We start from the raw sequence: 15,041 nt of genomic DNA, 5'->3' as shown, positions 1-15,041 counted from the left end.
AATGCCAAACGACACCCTAAGTATACATTGGTATTTTCTTGTTGTTTTTCGTTAACTTGAAAAATACATTCAACGTCATAGTTTTGCTACCGGTGATTGGTTTATCAAGCATTTAGGCTATCACACCATGCGTTATATTTTATATACACAAGGGGAGATAATAACACGTTATAACGTAAGATGTGATGATGTCAACATTTTGTAGACGTTTTGATATACATGGATATTGCGCTTTGGAAAAGGCTTTATACAATGACAATTAAGTGTTAATGAAATCTAATGATAGATGTCGAAGTGTTGTCGAAACAAAAATTCGATAGTCCACAGAAAACAAATTGTGATATGTTCGTGTAGAGATCACCCTTGCTAATATGGATCTCAGTTATGTCTTTTATAATTTCGATTGAAAATGTATTGTATTTGTTTATTGTTAGTATCCCAAAACATTTATCATTAAACATTATTGGCAATTATTAGATTAACGTAGAAATTGCCCTTTAAAGAAAGCAAAAGAGATATTTTATATTAAGCTAGATTTAAACACAAGTTTTTCATTATAAAAATAGATGTGAAAATTGTTTGCTCGAGTCGGAGGGGATGTTCCATATGACTATGCAATGATGTTTGATTCCCTTTTTCGTACTGTAGGTTTCAAATAAAGGTTTCCATCACCTGTCGAGAAGAGACAGACAGTGATCGACAATATTTTTGAAGGATAACAAATATTAATTAATATAAATGATGAAATAGATTAAAATGTTAATGAATACAGTTAGTCTCTGTTGTAAGTACAAGGAACGACAGTGTGTCGCCTGGGGACATTCGGCATTAAATCTTTTTTAGCGACGGCCATGACAGGTAAATGATCAACAGACTTTACACAATAGTATGTCGCGGACCAATCTATGGAAGGAATTCTAAGGCCATCACAAACGGGTCAATTCTTGTACCCTTTGGCAGGGCGACAGCAAGTGATGTTTCGGCAAAGCTACAACCAATCTTTTGAACTTATGATAGAAATTGTGGTACAATTGCCAAGGAAGAAAACGAAGGCAAAATACTAACTATTGTCAGATCAATTTGATCAAATAGAAAGTTACGAAATAGGTGGATTATTCAGTTATCTCTTCAAAGGATTGGACATAAGCGAGAAGAATCGTTGTCGTTGATAACATTCTTTGTATGAGAGAAAATAATAACTTCAGATATTGTTCAGCATTCCTCAATACAGCGAATCGTATCATGTTGACATGTGGTGCTAGATCTACACGAAACTGTACAATAAAGTGTCGACATTTCGAGCTACATCTAACTAATACATCCGTTCAGTGTTGACATATCATTGTAGACTCGTAAAGCTCAATGTTGGTACATATAATGTAATGCTCACAGGTAATGCTGTGATACACCACAGGAACCAGTTCGCACATTTCAACATTGACCAATGATGCTAAACCCCATAAGCAAACATACCCCCGGCAATTTCAATATAAGGTGCTAGTTTCCACAAACCCAAGCGCGACTGTCATTTTCAGTACTAGAATCTCGAAAACATTATCTAATTAAACAATCCATGTTATGTTCGTACCTGCTGATCTAATCAAAAGTTTATGATAACTGATAATTTGCATTTGCAAACTTGTTTGCAACTCTTTTATTGCTGTCATCTACTCCTTAACTCTCATTACAACAATGGAGACTTCATATAGTAGTATCACCAAACACTTTAAGGTAAACTAAATCATTGTAGTAACGCCCTCTTCCGCTGCTCATGACTTATGTGTCGCTCTTATCAGAAATGATGTCTCTTTGTGCGCACTTTCTTACTGACACGAGAAGGAAGTCGATCACGTGACCAATAAACCTCTCTTTCAACATAATATTAGTTGTACGGATTCAATAATGTGGTCCGGACACCCACGTTCTCGACATCACGTGATCATGTTGTACTCTAGCCGTGGTGATGCCTGAAGGTATTCCCTGGTCAGATGGTGGTCAACGGAAATATATGCTTGCCAGAAAAAAACATAGTCTGTCAACGACCGCTTAGAGTCGTATAGATGGAGAGAAATCCTTTATGCACAATGTAAGAGCGTGTGGATAAAAAATCCTTTAAATCAGTTTCAAAGAGCTAATGACCTTTTTTGGTCCTGCACAATTCATGTGCAGTATTATAATATTCAAATGAAAGTTTACAAACTGTTCAATATACATCTACTGATGGGGATTTTAAATTAGATAGGGTGACAAGAGTCAAACGTGTAACGGATATTCGACTAAATATAACGTTCGATTAGTTTTCAGAAGTTCTTCACATACACATACTAATGAAAAATAAATTCAATCTAGTAACGAGAAAAAAACATTTCGTGATTACTAACAAGAAATATTTATTTCCCAACTTGGCAAAACGACCAACACATTTCAGTTCTCGATTTGACCCACGGACAACAAGTAAAAGGGAGAAAAACACGAATACAAAATCTTGGAATTGTGGAACATCGTATAAATTGCTAATTGATGTATCCTGGTAGCTGTCGCGTCACGCGCTAACAAGTGTTTGACATTTATTGTTGTATCGATCATAATTTAACGACCCGTGTTTGTTTTCCTGGATATCACTGTTTACATAATTACAGATGACATGAAACATTTTTAACTCTTTAGAACTGCTCTATCATAACCCAGCGTCGCCAGTTCGGATCGTAGGGGATCATATGTCATCTATTATTGACGGTTTCCTTAATCCGTTATAACTTGAAAAGGCAGCCGATACAGAAAACACATATGTACCACTCCCAAGCATTCTTGAGGACGATCCTCATCAGACCCATTAGCTTTATACAGTTGTAGACTAAAACGTATCGAGATGGATGTGGTCGCCATTTTGCCGTTATGAAGTATGTGCTAAACGACCATAAAAAGTGTACACAAAACGGGAAACGGAAATAATTATTTCTATTCCTAAATCGCTCACCCGATATGTTTTTACCCCAAAAGTGCCTACATATCATTGCAATCATGCCAAAACATCAAAAAAGAAAAATTAGTAATGTAAACCGTGTTGTTTTCTGTGATATATACTGTTTGTTTTTCGTTTGCTATCAATGAAAATGTTCCCACACCTTCAGCAATGTGATATATATGTGCATAAGAACGCTGTGTACAATATAAAGGTATGGGTTGACAGGAAAAAGATTCCAAATTTTGATTCGAACCATTGAGATGTAATTTTTCAAATGACAATTTTTTAAAAGCTCAACATTGAAGAATATCTACCGTTAAAAAATTGATCCATATGGTTTTCCAACTTGAGAAGCTTTCTGTTATTCATAAATCATCTTGAACGCAACGAATTTGTGTTTTTATAGACAAAACCACCCTCACTAGCGATATATGATATCTCGCTACGGAACTCTGATGATTTCTTTTTTTGTTAAGTTCAGGGCAAAGATTATGATAGGTCATAAAACCAAACGTCGTTAAGCGCATGCATACCAAATCCGATTTTCTCTTAGACAAAATGAGTTCATTCTGTACCAATTAACATATTAATCTTCATAGAAACACCAGTAGAATGGAATATCTAATATGACAAGCACTGTTTCCATGGTTTATTAGGTCTGCGAGACAAACATGTGTGATCAGAATTATTCAAACATTGGACAGTGTTGTTTGATATTTTCAGTACAATAATACCTCATTGAATTAAGGTCGGACGATTTTTGCATATATAGTATAAAGGTCGTGATGAGTAACTATATAAATCTACCTTATACACTGACAGAGAGTTGTGGAATTTGTTATATCATACATACGCTAATTAGAATCTATCATAATTAAATCATATTTTGTTTTATGATATAACCATTTAAATGAAAAATTAATCCAAGACACATTCACTGGTCTATAGTCTAATAAATCAAATACAATCTTCAGTACTAGCATTGCTCCTACAAATATCAATGTTCACATCATAGGAGGCGTAACATTTCAGAATTCACTGTGATAACCGCAGTTGTAATTACAATGGTGGTTATTTCAATGGACTCTTATATTCATATTTTTCCAGGATGAAAAATTATTTTCAAAAAATAATTTCTAAAGGTGGAAAAAGACATTTTGCATGTTTAAAATTTCAACCAATATTGTTTCAAATATAGCTGGTAAATCTTCGCCTGGAACCAACATGTGTTGGTGATGTAACAACTACCCCACCATACATCACAAAATATGAATGATAATAGATTACAAAGAAAATATTACCATGGTGGTATAGAGTCCTTAACTTAGGTAATGAATTCTTGTTAAAATCATGTACATATTTTACTGCATTAGCAAGGGGACAGTAAATGATTGAAAACGCTTAACATATAGAAGTAACCTCTATCTGGTATATTGAATGTGAAGATTGATTTAATGGCGTGATCAAGAATGGTACAAATAATTGCGAAATTGTTTCCGAAAACAAACCGCTAATAAGCATAAAACGTGTCAGCAGGAGAAGTAGAATTCGTACCAATATGTACAGCTACAAACTGATACAGAATATTGGCGTCAAACTCAACAAAGATATATATATATTCGACCAGTATTCTGGCCGAAACTCTCACTTTTTCAAAACTTATTTACTAAATTGTTCGCAGCGCGTGTTAAAGGTTCCGTTTTGTATGAGGTACAGTGGGACACATAGTGAATCCTAGCTGCACATCAGTCGGAATATCTTTTGAGTATTTGTAAGTCCATGTTACATTTGTTCCTTCTCGAAATTGTACCCTTTCTTGTTCTACTGTGGGCTTTATCCTGTCATTTTTCATTGTGTATTGTACCCTGCCATCGTTCCACCATGGATTCCTCCCTGCCATTGTTCCTCTAAAGGCTAATGCAAGGCCGCTACGAAAGATTGATTTAAGAACAATCCACGGGTATTCTAATATCCCGTTAGGTCACCTTCCATTAACTTAAAAACACATTGTTTAAATATCTAGTCAATTCAGCAATTTATTCCTTTACATTCTAGATATATTTCAAATGGTCTTTTTTCAGATTCATTATGGTTGAAATGAAACAGATGTGTCCTAACACTGACTTCGCAAGAAGTGGTTGGAAAAGTTTCCTATTTTCACGCATCCTATATACCGACTATAAAATACATGTCAAATATATCATAGCCATCCTCTTTCATACTTTCCATCCCCTGACTGATCACGAGTTGTTGAACAAAAAACCATATTTATATATAAACCAAGCGTGTAACATTCACATCATCATTCAAAGTAAAACACGACGCGACCTCTAGCATCTACCATCCGGGTTACATAAATCAGCCAAACATATGTAACTTCAAAGTCAAGGGAGATAACTTCGCAACGACCATGCATGGTATTAGGGCCATGCTTCATTTTTGGGCCGATGACAACTCTGTCATTCAGAATACATTGCTTCGGTTGGTGAATTAATGTATTAGACGATCACCTCTACAGGAGAATGATAGAATAGGCTATGTTATATCAATCATAGTGAAAACTCTTATGGAGCGTCTGAGTGACACATCCTAAAAGAATGTTATTTAGAAAGAGTAATGGCTTGTATTTCACAACATAACATATTGTTATCAAGATAATCAATATAAAATTTAACATGTTTACCAATATGTCAACACGTTGATACTTTATTGCCTGTAAACGTAATATTAATCTCAAATACTTTTTTTATTGTAGTTTGATTCTGTTTGACTTTGCCTCCCAAGTCAAGCCTAAAATCAAGATGTGTAATAAAGCATTTTTTCTGCCTTACCGAATCTAATTGGTATTGTATTTTGTTATGCTTGGTCGGTAGCAAATACATAAATGCAAGCTTTACTGAAACATTACTCTTTTCATCAAGAAGAATCTTTAAATTCATAATCAAACATAAAAAAAATTGTTTTATTCGCACATCAAATCCAGCTTCAATAAAACTATATTACAAAAAGACAGTAGTTTCATTAAGGGTGGATTTTAGCAATATTTGGTCACTCCTGGTTTTTAAAAGAAACTTAGTTTTAACAATGATAAACGCCTTAATTTTAGAAATAAGATTTTAACGTCTGCATGTGTTGTAACAGGCCTCGCAACAACAGTGGTCAAAGGTCAGACTATCGCCTCCGGTGTATATTACGAAAAGCAACCACAAGGCGTTTTGTGGCCATTAATATTTAGCCAGATCATCCAGGTGATCAAGGCCTTTTGATGGCGCGCTAGTAATACTGACAGTGACATACTTACAGTAGTTTAAGGTCTACAGACAGGAGATATAAACATAATGTAAATGCCATGTGGGCTGTTTACAGTTTTAATGAAGACGCAAACATGTAGGTCGAGGTGAGGTATTCCTCATAGGTGACCATTTAAATGGCATTAATATGAGTGCATGTGTCGCTTTATACGGAAAACTAATCTAAATATCCTGTAAAAGACATAAAAACTCGGAAATATAGATAAATCTGTAGACCTAAAATGTTTGTACAGTCACTGCATGGGTCATTGTACCAAACTGTTGCACACATTAATTCCACAACATTCTTTCTTATAATTGTACGTTAGGATTGTGTCTGTAGTGATCATGAGGCGGACTTTACCTCTCCTTAATTTCTATTTACCGTCTGATATGTTATTAACATTTCGAGACAAGCTTATAAATTTAAGCACTGATTATCGTACTGCTCTGCACACAGTTTGCGGAGCTACCAGCTAAACAAGGCGACAAATCTCCTCGGGAGGTGCCGAGGGTTGTGTCACGTGTGATGAATGAAGACATAACACCAGGAAACATAGTACAAGTGCGAGATCGAAGTCATTATTCAATTTGCCCTTTTTTCATTGTAGTCGACGAATGAGCCCTGATCCGTCTACATACCATGTATGTGTGATCCTTGTGTTTACATCTTTCATTTCACTGTCACTCAAGCTGTATTTTAACCATTTACCACCACGAAGATGGGATCGACGCGTCTGTTTTATCAGAGGGCATTTGAGAAACCAGAGATTGTATCTGTTATAAACCAATAATTTGGAAGTGTTATCAACACACAATGAAACAAATTAAATGCCTTTTGATTTCACTCATATAGAGCAGAAGGTATCAGGAAAACATCCAAATGAGAATAAAGATATATAAAAACGGAACTAACAGGCAAACTAACGAGCAAGTCCAGCTTCATTTCACGCAAAGTAATAGAAAATTTCTCATTGGTGACCATAAAACTTTTTCTTAAATTTTCTTAATATTTACAGGGAAATTAATATGTGGAAAAGTGGTTGCATTCTCCACCTTAATATATTGAGAGTTTTTGATCAGTAAATATACCATCTGCCGTAATATATACAGACCTATTAAAATTAGAGAATTGGAGGCACATAAAACATACACGGCCTTTAAAGAGTAGGACACATTAGTCGGTTTTTTAGTCCTGAAATTTGTATTGTAAAGGATGTAGGTTTATTCCGTCAGCCATATTTCCAGGAAATTGATACACTGGAGAAGGGATATTACAGTCCACTTTAATGTATAAACAAGGCAGCCCTGACATAAGAAATAAAAATTAATTAGAAATGGTTCTTGTGTACGATGCAAATGGTACATTAAACGAGCTGAAACATTGTGTAATCTATTGCTTTTCCTTAATTAAGACACTGTAAGATTACTGGCACGTAATTACAACAAGAAGAAACTTGCATAGTAGACAATTAACATCCACTAGACACGTGATACAGCGTGAAAATTGACCAACGTTATCTGTTAAGAAAATATAACATTTTCACGTTATGTTTATCCGGTAATATTAAACAGAACAAGATTCAGAGTTCAATTTCGAGGGAATGATTTAATGAAGAAATGCATGTTATCTCTCCATGTGTATAAGATATAATTAAGTTATTGATTTATCAAGTTAACAAATAAGGATGCTGAGTTCCATAATATTAACTGTGTAAGAATTGTTGAGATTTCAATGTTTACATGGGGTTGATGTCGTCGATGAATCAGCGACGCATTCTCTTCCTGAACACATGGTCTTACTCTCATTGTGCTTTTTCGGGAGTCTCCGTGTAATGTTTTCTTTATTCATAGTTTGCCCTAGTTTTATTCAAGTTGGGTCAGGATTGTGATTGCGTTCTTTTTTTCCGATAAACTTTTCATTATCAATATGATTAAACCCAGTGTGTCTAACTATAATAGCGGGATAAATGATTGAGAAAATCTTTACAATACGGGAAAGTAAATAAAAGTTTTGTCTTGACATCGATGAAATAAAGTTACCCTATCTGATCCGTACAACACATGTTCATCTTAAACTACAATTAGTTATAATTTGAATACGTTCAACACTCAGATTTGTTTCATTTACTTATTTATTTCTTACATAGTGACTATCTCACTTTGAAAAGAATTAGATAAATCATATTCTGGATTCTGCATATCATACATGGATATAAAACGTATATCGGTCGATTTCAAAGATGCTTCAATACATAAATACATTTTAACGGGCCATTAAAAACCATCATGACAAATACAATTTTGTTGTACGGCGACACTGTGTGTATGATAAAAATTGCATGGGAACTGTGATTTACACACAGCCAGATATTCATGTAATCTACACACTTATATGTATACATGTACAAAATATTTATTCGTAGTGAAAGATTATGTCTAATGTATATAAATGAAGCAGTTCTCTCTGCTATAAAAATCACAGTTATTAAACATTAATTCAATGTATGTATATTCGCGTATATAGTAACAGCTAAGTCGATTATTGGTGTTTATGATTGAGGTTAGAGGTTAAGCTAATTTTGCAGCCACTTGTTCATGATTGATCATGGTGATCACTGAGCACTGAAACAGCACATATATGACATCATAACATGTAATAATAATGATATAACTGTCATCCTGTGTAGGTCTATTGAGAATATTATATACAGAACATCTTATATAATGCACACAAATTGCAAATTACAGATGCATTGTTTTACATGGGTTATAGTTATGGGCTGTATAATCTCTAAGCTATGTACACTGCTATGTGACTCGCTTACTGGCACACGTCAAATCAACACTGTTGGTGTCATAATGGAGACAAAACTCACATTATCATAATCAGTGTCGGTTTTATTATTTTTTAAATCATTGTACATTCAGCGTATGAGAGACAGACTAATTAAAGCATTATGATGATTGGTATAACGACCGCACTTTAACGAAACTTGATGAAGCCTAATCTGTTAATCGTTTAAAAAAAGAATATCATAAGAAAAATCAGCATTTCATAACGTTTCGTTCAGTAAAACCTGTCGTTTACAATTGTATTTAGATCTCCTGTAACTTAAGTGCCAGAGATAACTTACACATACTTTTAACAGACAAAAAAGTGTGACGAAGTTTTATCGGTCTGAACATCACACATTAGTGAAAAGTGTGAATTATTACAAAAAATTCCAGACTCGAGAGTTACATCGGTCAAGAATATGAAAATGAAGTATGAACTTAAAGATATTACAATATAAGCATAATTGACTTTTTGCCGACATTTTGGTTGCTGTCAAGCTTAATCTTAGACTACGTAAATGGTAATATAATGAAACGTACAAAGCAATGTTAAAATGCACATTTGTAAATAGCATCTTACAAGGCACATATAGCATTAGATGCAAGATACGCTAGGTAATAAGTCGAACAATCGAACTGTTTCAGCCTGCTCTAATTTGTCCTTGATGCTGGGTGCCACATCAGCGAAAATAAATTGATGGCTAGTTCAGAAAGACACAAACAGCCAAAATAAGTGTCAAGTTTACAGATATGAAGGTGAACATGTTCCATTTTCTATATATAGAATGAAATATGGTTTATAAGTGACATCTACATGGATGTAGTAAGGAGAGAAAAATAAAATATTCATGTCCTGTTGCTACATTCCAAATAGCTAAAGGAGTCATTTACATAATGTTTCAATGTATCGAACGCCAGGCCTATTTTCCCAACAAAATCACCGATCCATTATTCATTGAAACCCGGACACCTGCGCTGAGAGTCCGGTTTGTGGTTTACTCATTAGTTGGCTGTTTATTTGTGATGACGGAATGACAATGCATGTTTAACCATTGAATATACAAGCAATTTGTGTTTTTTGCCTCATAACAACAACTTAGGTTATTTTAAGATGTAAATGATGTCCGTGGACTTTAGGATCACTCAAGAGGGCTTTTATAGTGTCATCACACTGTAAAGTCATAACCTGGTCTCGGTAAAAAAATATTCCTGCTTGAGAAAAGTTTATAGACTCTTGTTAATCTTTGTAAACATTTTCAGATATTTTCATATTATCTCTACTTACATGCGAAAATTTACTTTTATGTTGTAAAAGTTAAACTTACATAAGATAATGTAAATGTATAACATACTGTTTAAAATTGAGTATTCCGTGTATATCGAGAAAAATCAGTGTATGTGACAATATCCATGTCTGTACCCCAGGAAAGTCATATCTGATTAGTTAGATATTGCAACTAACATAAATTATTCCTGTCCTGGAGTATTTTACACCCAAAGTCCCCGTAAAACTAACCACATGGGTACCCTGAGGTGGATTACAGATCAGGACGTTCTTAACACATGGCTTGTCTGTAAAGTGACGTACTTGTTACAGTCACTGGGCTCCAGGATAGGGTCACATGACCCTATCTGCGGCGACTTGTCTTACCAGTTCGTGTATCATATTAATATTGCACGGGAGCGATGACAAGCAATGTGACCATCTGTGTTAATGTACACGTGAGGTTATATAAACATGATAAATAAAGCTTCACGTTACGATTTGGGTATATGATTATATATAAAAGCATTTTCAAACACAGTACGACTTAAAACTAAACACCAATGACACTAGACAGCCTCTAAATCATACTAATAAAATACAGTGTTGCATTAATACGGTAAAAAAACACGTTCTCAAAATGAGAACTGGGGTAACGACAACGAAACAATAAAAATAAAATAAAGAGAGCCAAATCCCTGTCAATATGTCACGCAAAAGAACAAAACACGACATAGTCAATGAAGAAATCAATGTAAGCTTCCTAGATATTTTCCCATTCCAAATACATTTTGTGAAATACAAGTGTGTCTTTGACCCTTTGCCCATTACAACTTTTACAGTATTTCCCTGTGTCATGTGATAAGACACAAGTCTCCTCTGTGTCAGTGTCTCAAAACTGGGACGAATATTTTATTTGTTTTTAATTAAGTGTTCTCCCATTAATACAAGGTCGTGTATCTGACAGCCTTTACATGTCTTAAAGCAAGTTCAGGAAATTCCGAATCAACGCCATGCATTTATTCTTGCATTGAGATTGATAAATATATTTACTATCGAATATGTCTAAATAGACCAATGGAAGAGCGAAGAAAATAGACATGTGCCCTCTATATAGATGTCCAATAACTGTGAATTTTATAACATTGGGATCAGAGATAAGTGGCAGTTATAAGACAGGTCATATACACATGCAGCTTCTGAAACAGATTATCTTTATGGCAAAAGGAATATATCAGTTTTAGAATTTAGAAGGAACAAAATGTCTATTGTTAAACAATAGATGTAGTGACACACAGGCATTCATGTCATTCACGTTTATTAGATTTTACAAGTGGCATGAATCCACAAACCCTGGTTACTGCCAGATGTATTGAACACTGTATAGTTTCGTCTCTTAGGCTATTCTAATATCATGCCACAATCTTGTCCCTAGAGCATTTCCATTATCATAATCTTTCAAATTCTTGTAAATAATCTTTTTACATCCCGATTATCATTGCCTTTTAGACGCTTGTCAATAAATATATGTGTCGTAGTTATAATGAATTGTCATATTTTACTGGTATGTTCCGACGCTATTGTAGTTTTACTTCAAACATATTTTATTGCCGTTAAGCAAAAGGATTGGTTACAATAACATCATTAACGCCCTTTCTTTTATAGTATATCAGAATGGTTTTCATATCATGACAAGACACACGTGCTTGACAACCCTTTGGCGTTGTTGTCAATAGTGGAATGACTTACGGAGACTTTCCCTTCAGGCAACGGCTTACGATCCTGAAGTCGCTAGTAAAAGATAGGTTATCACCAGATCTCACAATGTCCCTGGTATTCTTTTGTCTGGTTTATATCATAACCTGGACAGAGATTTCCGTAACTAAACCGGAAATAGCTTATGTCCCTATGCTATTTTGACTAATGACACTATAAACATAATATCTTTGTTTAATTTGTAATTCAAATTAGGTACACTTCATTCATTACATAATATAATGCGCATTGTTGTGACATTACACTATCGAGATTACAGTTCGGTTCTCATTAGCCATATGTGCACTTCAATGTACCATCCTGAGGGTGTTACGAACGGTTCAATGAACTACTCGAGGAGGTGAAATAAGTAAGGAATATACAGTAGTGACGTATCTATTGGAGGGATGAAAGATATGCTGTCACGATCAGTTATTCAGATATTTATTCAAAATTGATCTAAAACACTTTTCATGCATCGTGAACTGGTTCCGTTTCATCAATAATCACATATCAATTTCAGCTTCAGTCGTGTAAAATGGTATTTTAACACGATCACGTGAACGTGAACTTCTTTGTTGACTGTATACATCTTTTTGACAATATTGGGAATTATTTCCTGACCTTTAATTCAGATTTGACGGTCAAGTATTGAGGAATGTGATATTTTACTTAATGAGTAAACGAATAGCACTCTTCAACCAAAATGGAAATATTTAAAAGCCATCTTTAACTGATTCAGTTTGTTTTGTCAAGCTGATGAAGACGAGTGGTTCAGCCTCAGTTGCCTTAGGGTAGCTTTGCTCGAGATATGTTCAACAAATGACCATTGCAACGTAAACGACTTGATATAGGTAGGGCAGTAGTTTACCGTATATAAATCACATGATGTCTGACTCAGACATGCACCAAATATCACTTTATTTACACACCGTCTTGCTAATAGTGTAGAGAGTCTCTTTCATAAACTCATATTCATGTGTTTGTGAATTATAAATATTTTATCAAAGAAAAAGCCTGCTCCTTGTCAACTGTGGTGTGTTAAAGCGATCATAAAACTCGATTGCGTAAGCAGCAGGCTTGACATTGCTACATACATTATTTTCCTCTGGTAATGACATCGTGTGCGATAGTGTTCAAACCAACATTATATGTCCTCTTATATATACACATCGCGATGTATTATATTTAGGTCTATATTCAATAATATAATAAACAGTCATACTATTAGGAAGAGCAAAGAATATGCTCCATGAAAACTGAACAAAAATAATATAACATTACAAAAAAAATTTACTAAAAGAACGAAAAGACTCATTAAGTTATTAAAATGATTTAAACATTAATCAAAAATGGAAAAAAATAAATTACATCACATACGAGTTTGTTCTTTATACAGATGTAATAACTAAGCTTTAGCCTACCTTTGGAGGATGGTTTGGAAGTCTGGCACCACACAAACTCCGTGAATATGATACCAACACAGAGTGAAATCAGTATTCTGTTACGGAGTGCCATGTGGCCTGTTGTGTACATACAGGACCATACGACACACTCTAACTGCTTTACTAGCACGTTATATCCCCGCTAGTTATAGGTATTGATAGTTACAATCGTTGGTAACATCCATATAGATATATCCAAGAGAACGGAATGTTGTAAAAAATTCTGTATTTGCACTTGTAATTGTAGTTTTTCCTTACACAACTCCAGCCTTAGCCGTCCACTTATAGGATCTAGGAAAGCCTTCCAGTTACCTGATTGAGGCGATACGCTTCGCTGAACGCAGGTGTCAAGCTAGTGTAAAAACATGCAACCGATCATGACACCAACAACGACTTAGAGAGATAGGCGTAACTGTTCAGATGCGACTTTTCGCCTCTTATCATACCACTGTGATTGCCAGCATATATCGACTAAAATGATTAGAGTTTAGTATGGTATACAGGTACGGTATATGCATTGGCCTGTAGCCTCCAGTGGCCTCGCGACTGCTCGAGCAGATCAGTGATAAAAAGTATGGACCTCGGGCATACTGATACACCTCCGGCCAATCACTGGTCAGTCACTTTACCTTTGACCAGGAGATGACATGTCGTATATAGTCAGATAAAAAAAACAAGTGCCAGACCCCTCTCGGCATTAGACGGTCCTCGCCAAACATCAAACAGATTTTATATATCTTGGGATTATTCAATTGTTCTAAACATATGTCATTATCGTTCTGCAAGATCAGATGACAAAGATACAGAATAGGTGATGTATACCTGATGAGAGACCTATCATCAATTATATGCAAGAAGACAAACATGGGCCTTGGGTAAAGCTTAGAAAACATATCTTTTAAATAGTCAATTTCAATCAGCTGTCAAAACCAGTTGAGGCTGGTTGTATACAAACAAAGGAAGAAAAAAGTAAAAATGTTTTCAAACGTTGGAAGCCAAGACAGTCATGTTAATAGTAGAACATATTAATGAATGTATGAAATTATAAATAGTGTATTCGTACAACCGATAGTCCAATGATCCCCCAAGGTAGGGATTAATATATGATCAATTGTCTATGCAAACATTGCTTCCACGCTGTAGTAAAATAATTAAAACATATTGACTGTAAAGAAAATCAGTTTTTTTTATCTCAATTATAAATCATAACTTACCAATCGTGAATTGAATTTCCGTTTTATCAGACAAGAAACGACAATAAATCTTAATAATGAGCACTTGATTTCCGAAAATAAATGTTATTGACGTTGATATCTTTGTGAGAGGCAGAAAGGTCCACAAAAAGATTGCGTCATTCCTATATTTAATAATTCTATTATAATAAAAGAAAATTACCGGTATACATTTTTTAGATTAATTTTGCATGTGATTGTGTTTTAATCAGATTCATAATAATATACATTAACTATGAACTGAGACGTGAA

General features: G+C 34.6%; 1 protein-coding gene across 1 annotated transcript in view; it reads right to left on the bottom strand.

The window, feature by feature from the left end:
• LOC132560166 (deleted in malignant brain tumors 1 protein-like) overlaps positions 1-13,648 on the bottom strand; it is a 42,057-nt gene extending 28,409 nt beyond the window's left edge. The window contains exon 1 of the mRNA XM_060224817.1: positions 13,537-13,648. Coding sequence (XP_060080800.1) covers positions 13,537-13,648 — 112 coding nt within the window. The remainder of the gene's footprint in view (positions 1-13,536) is intronic.
• Positions 13,649-15,041: the final 1,393 nt, after the last annotated feature.

This window comes from Ylistrum balloti, unplaced genomic scaffold (assembly GCF_031769215.1).
Source record: "Ylistrum balloti isolate Yb309-2 unplaced genomic scaffold, AGI_CSIRO_Ybal_v1 Utg371024, whole genome shotgun sequence".
NCBI lineage: Eukaryota > Metazoa > Mollusca > Bivalvia > Pectinida > Pectinidae > Ylistrum > Ylistrum balloti.
This window is presented reverse-complemented; position numbering and strand designations above follow the sequence as displayed.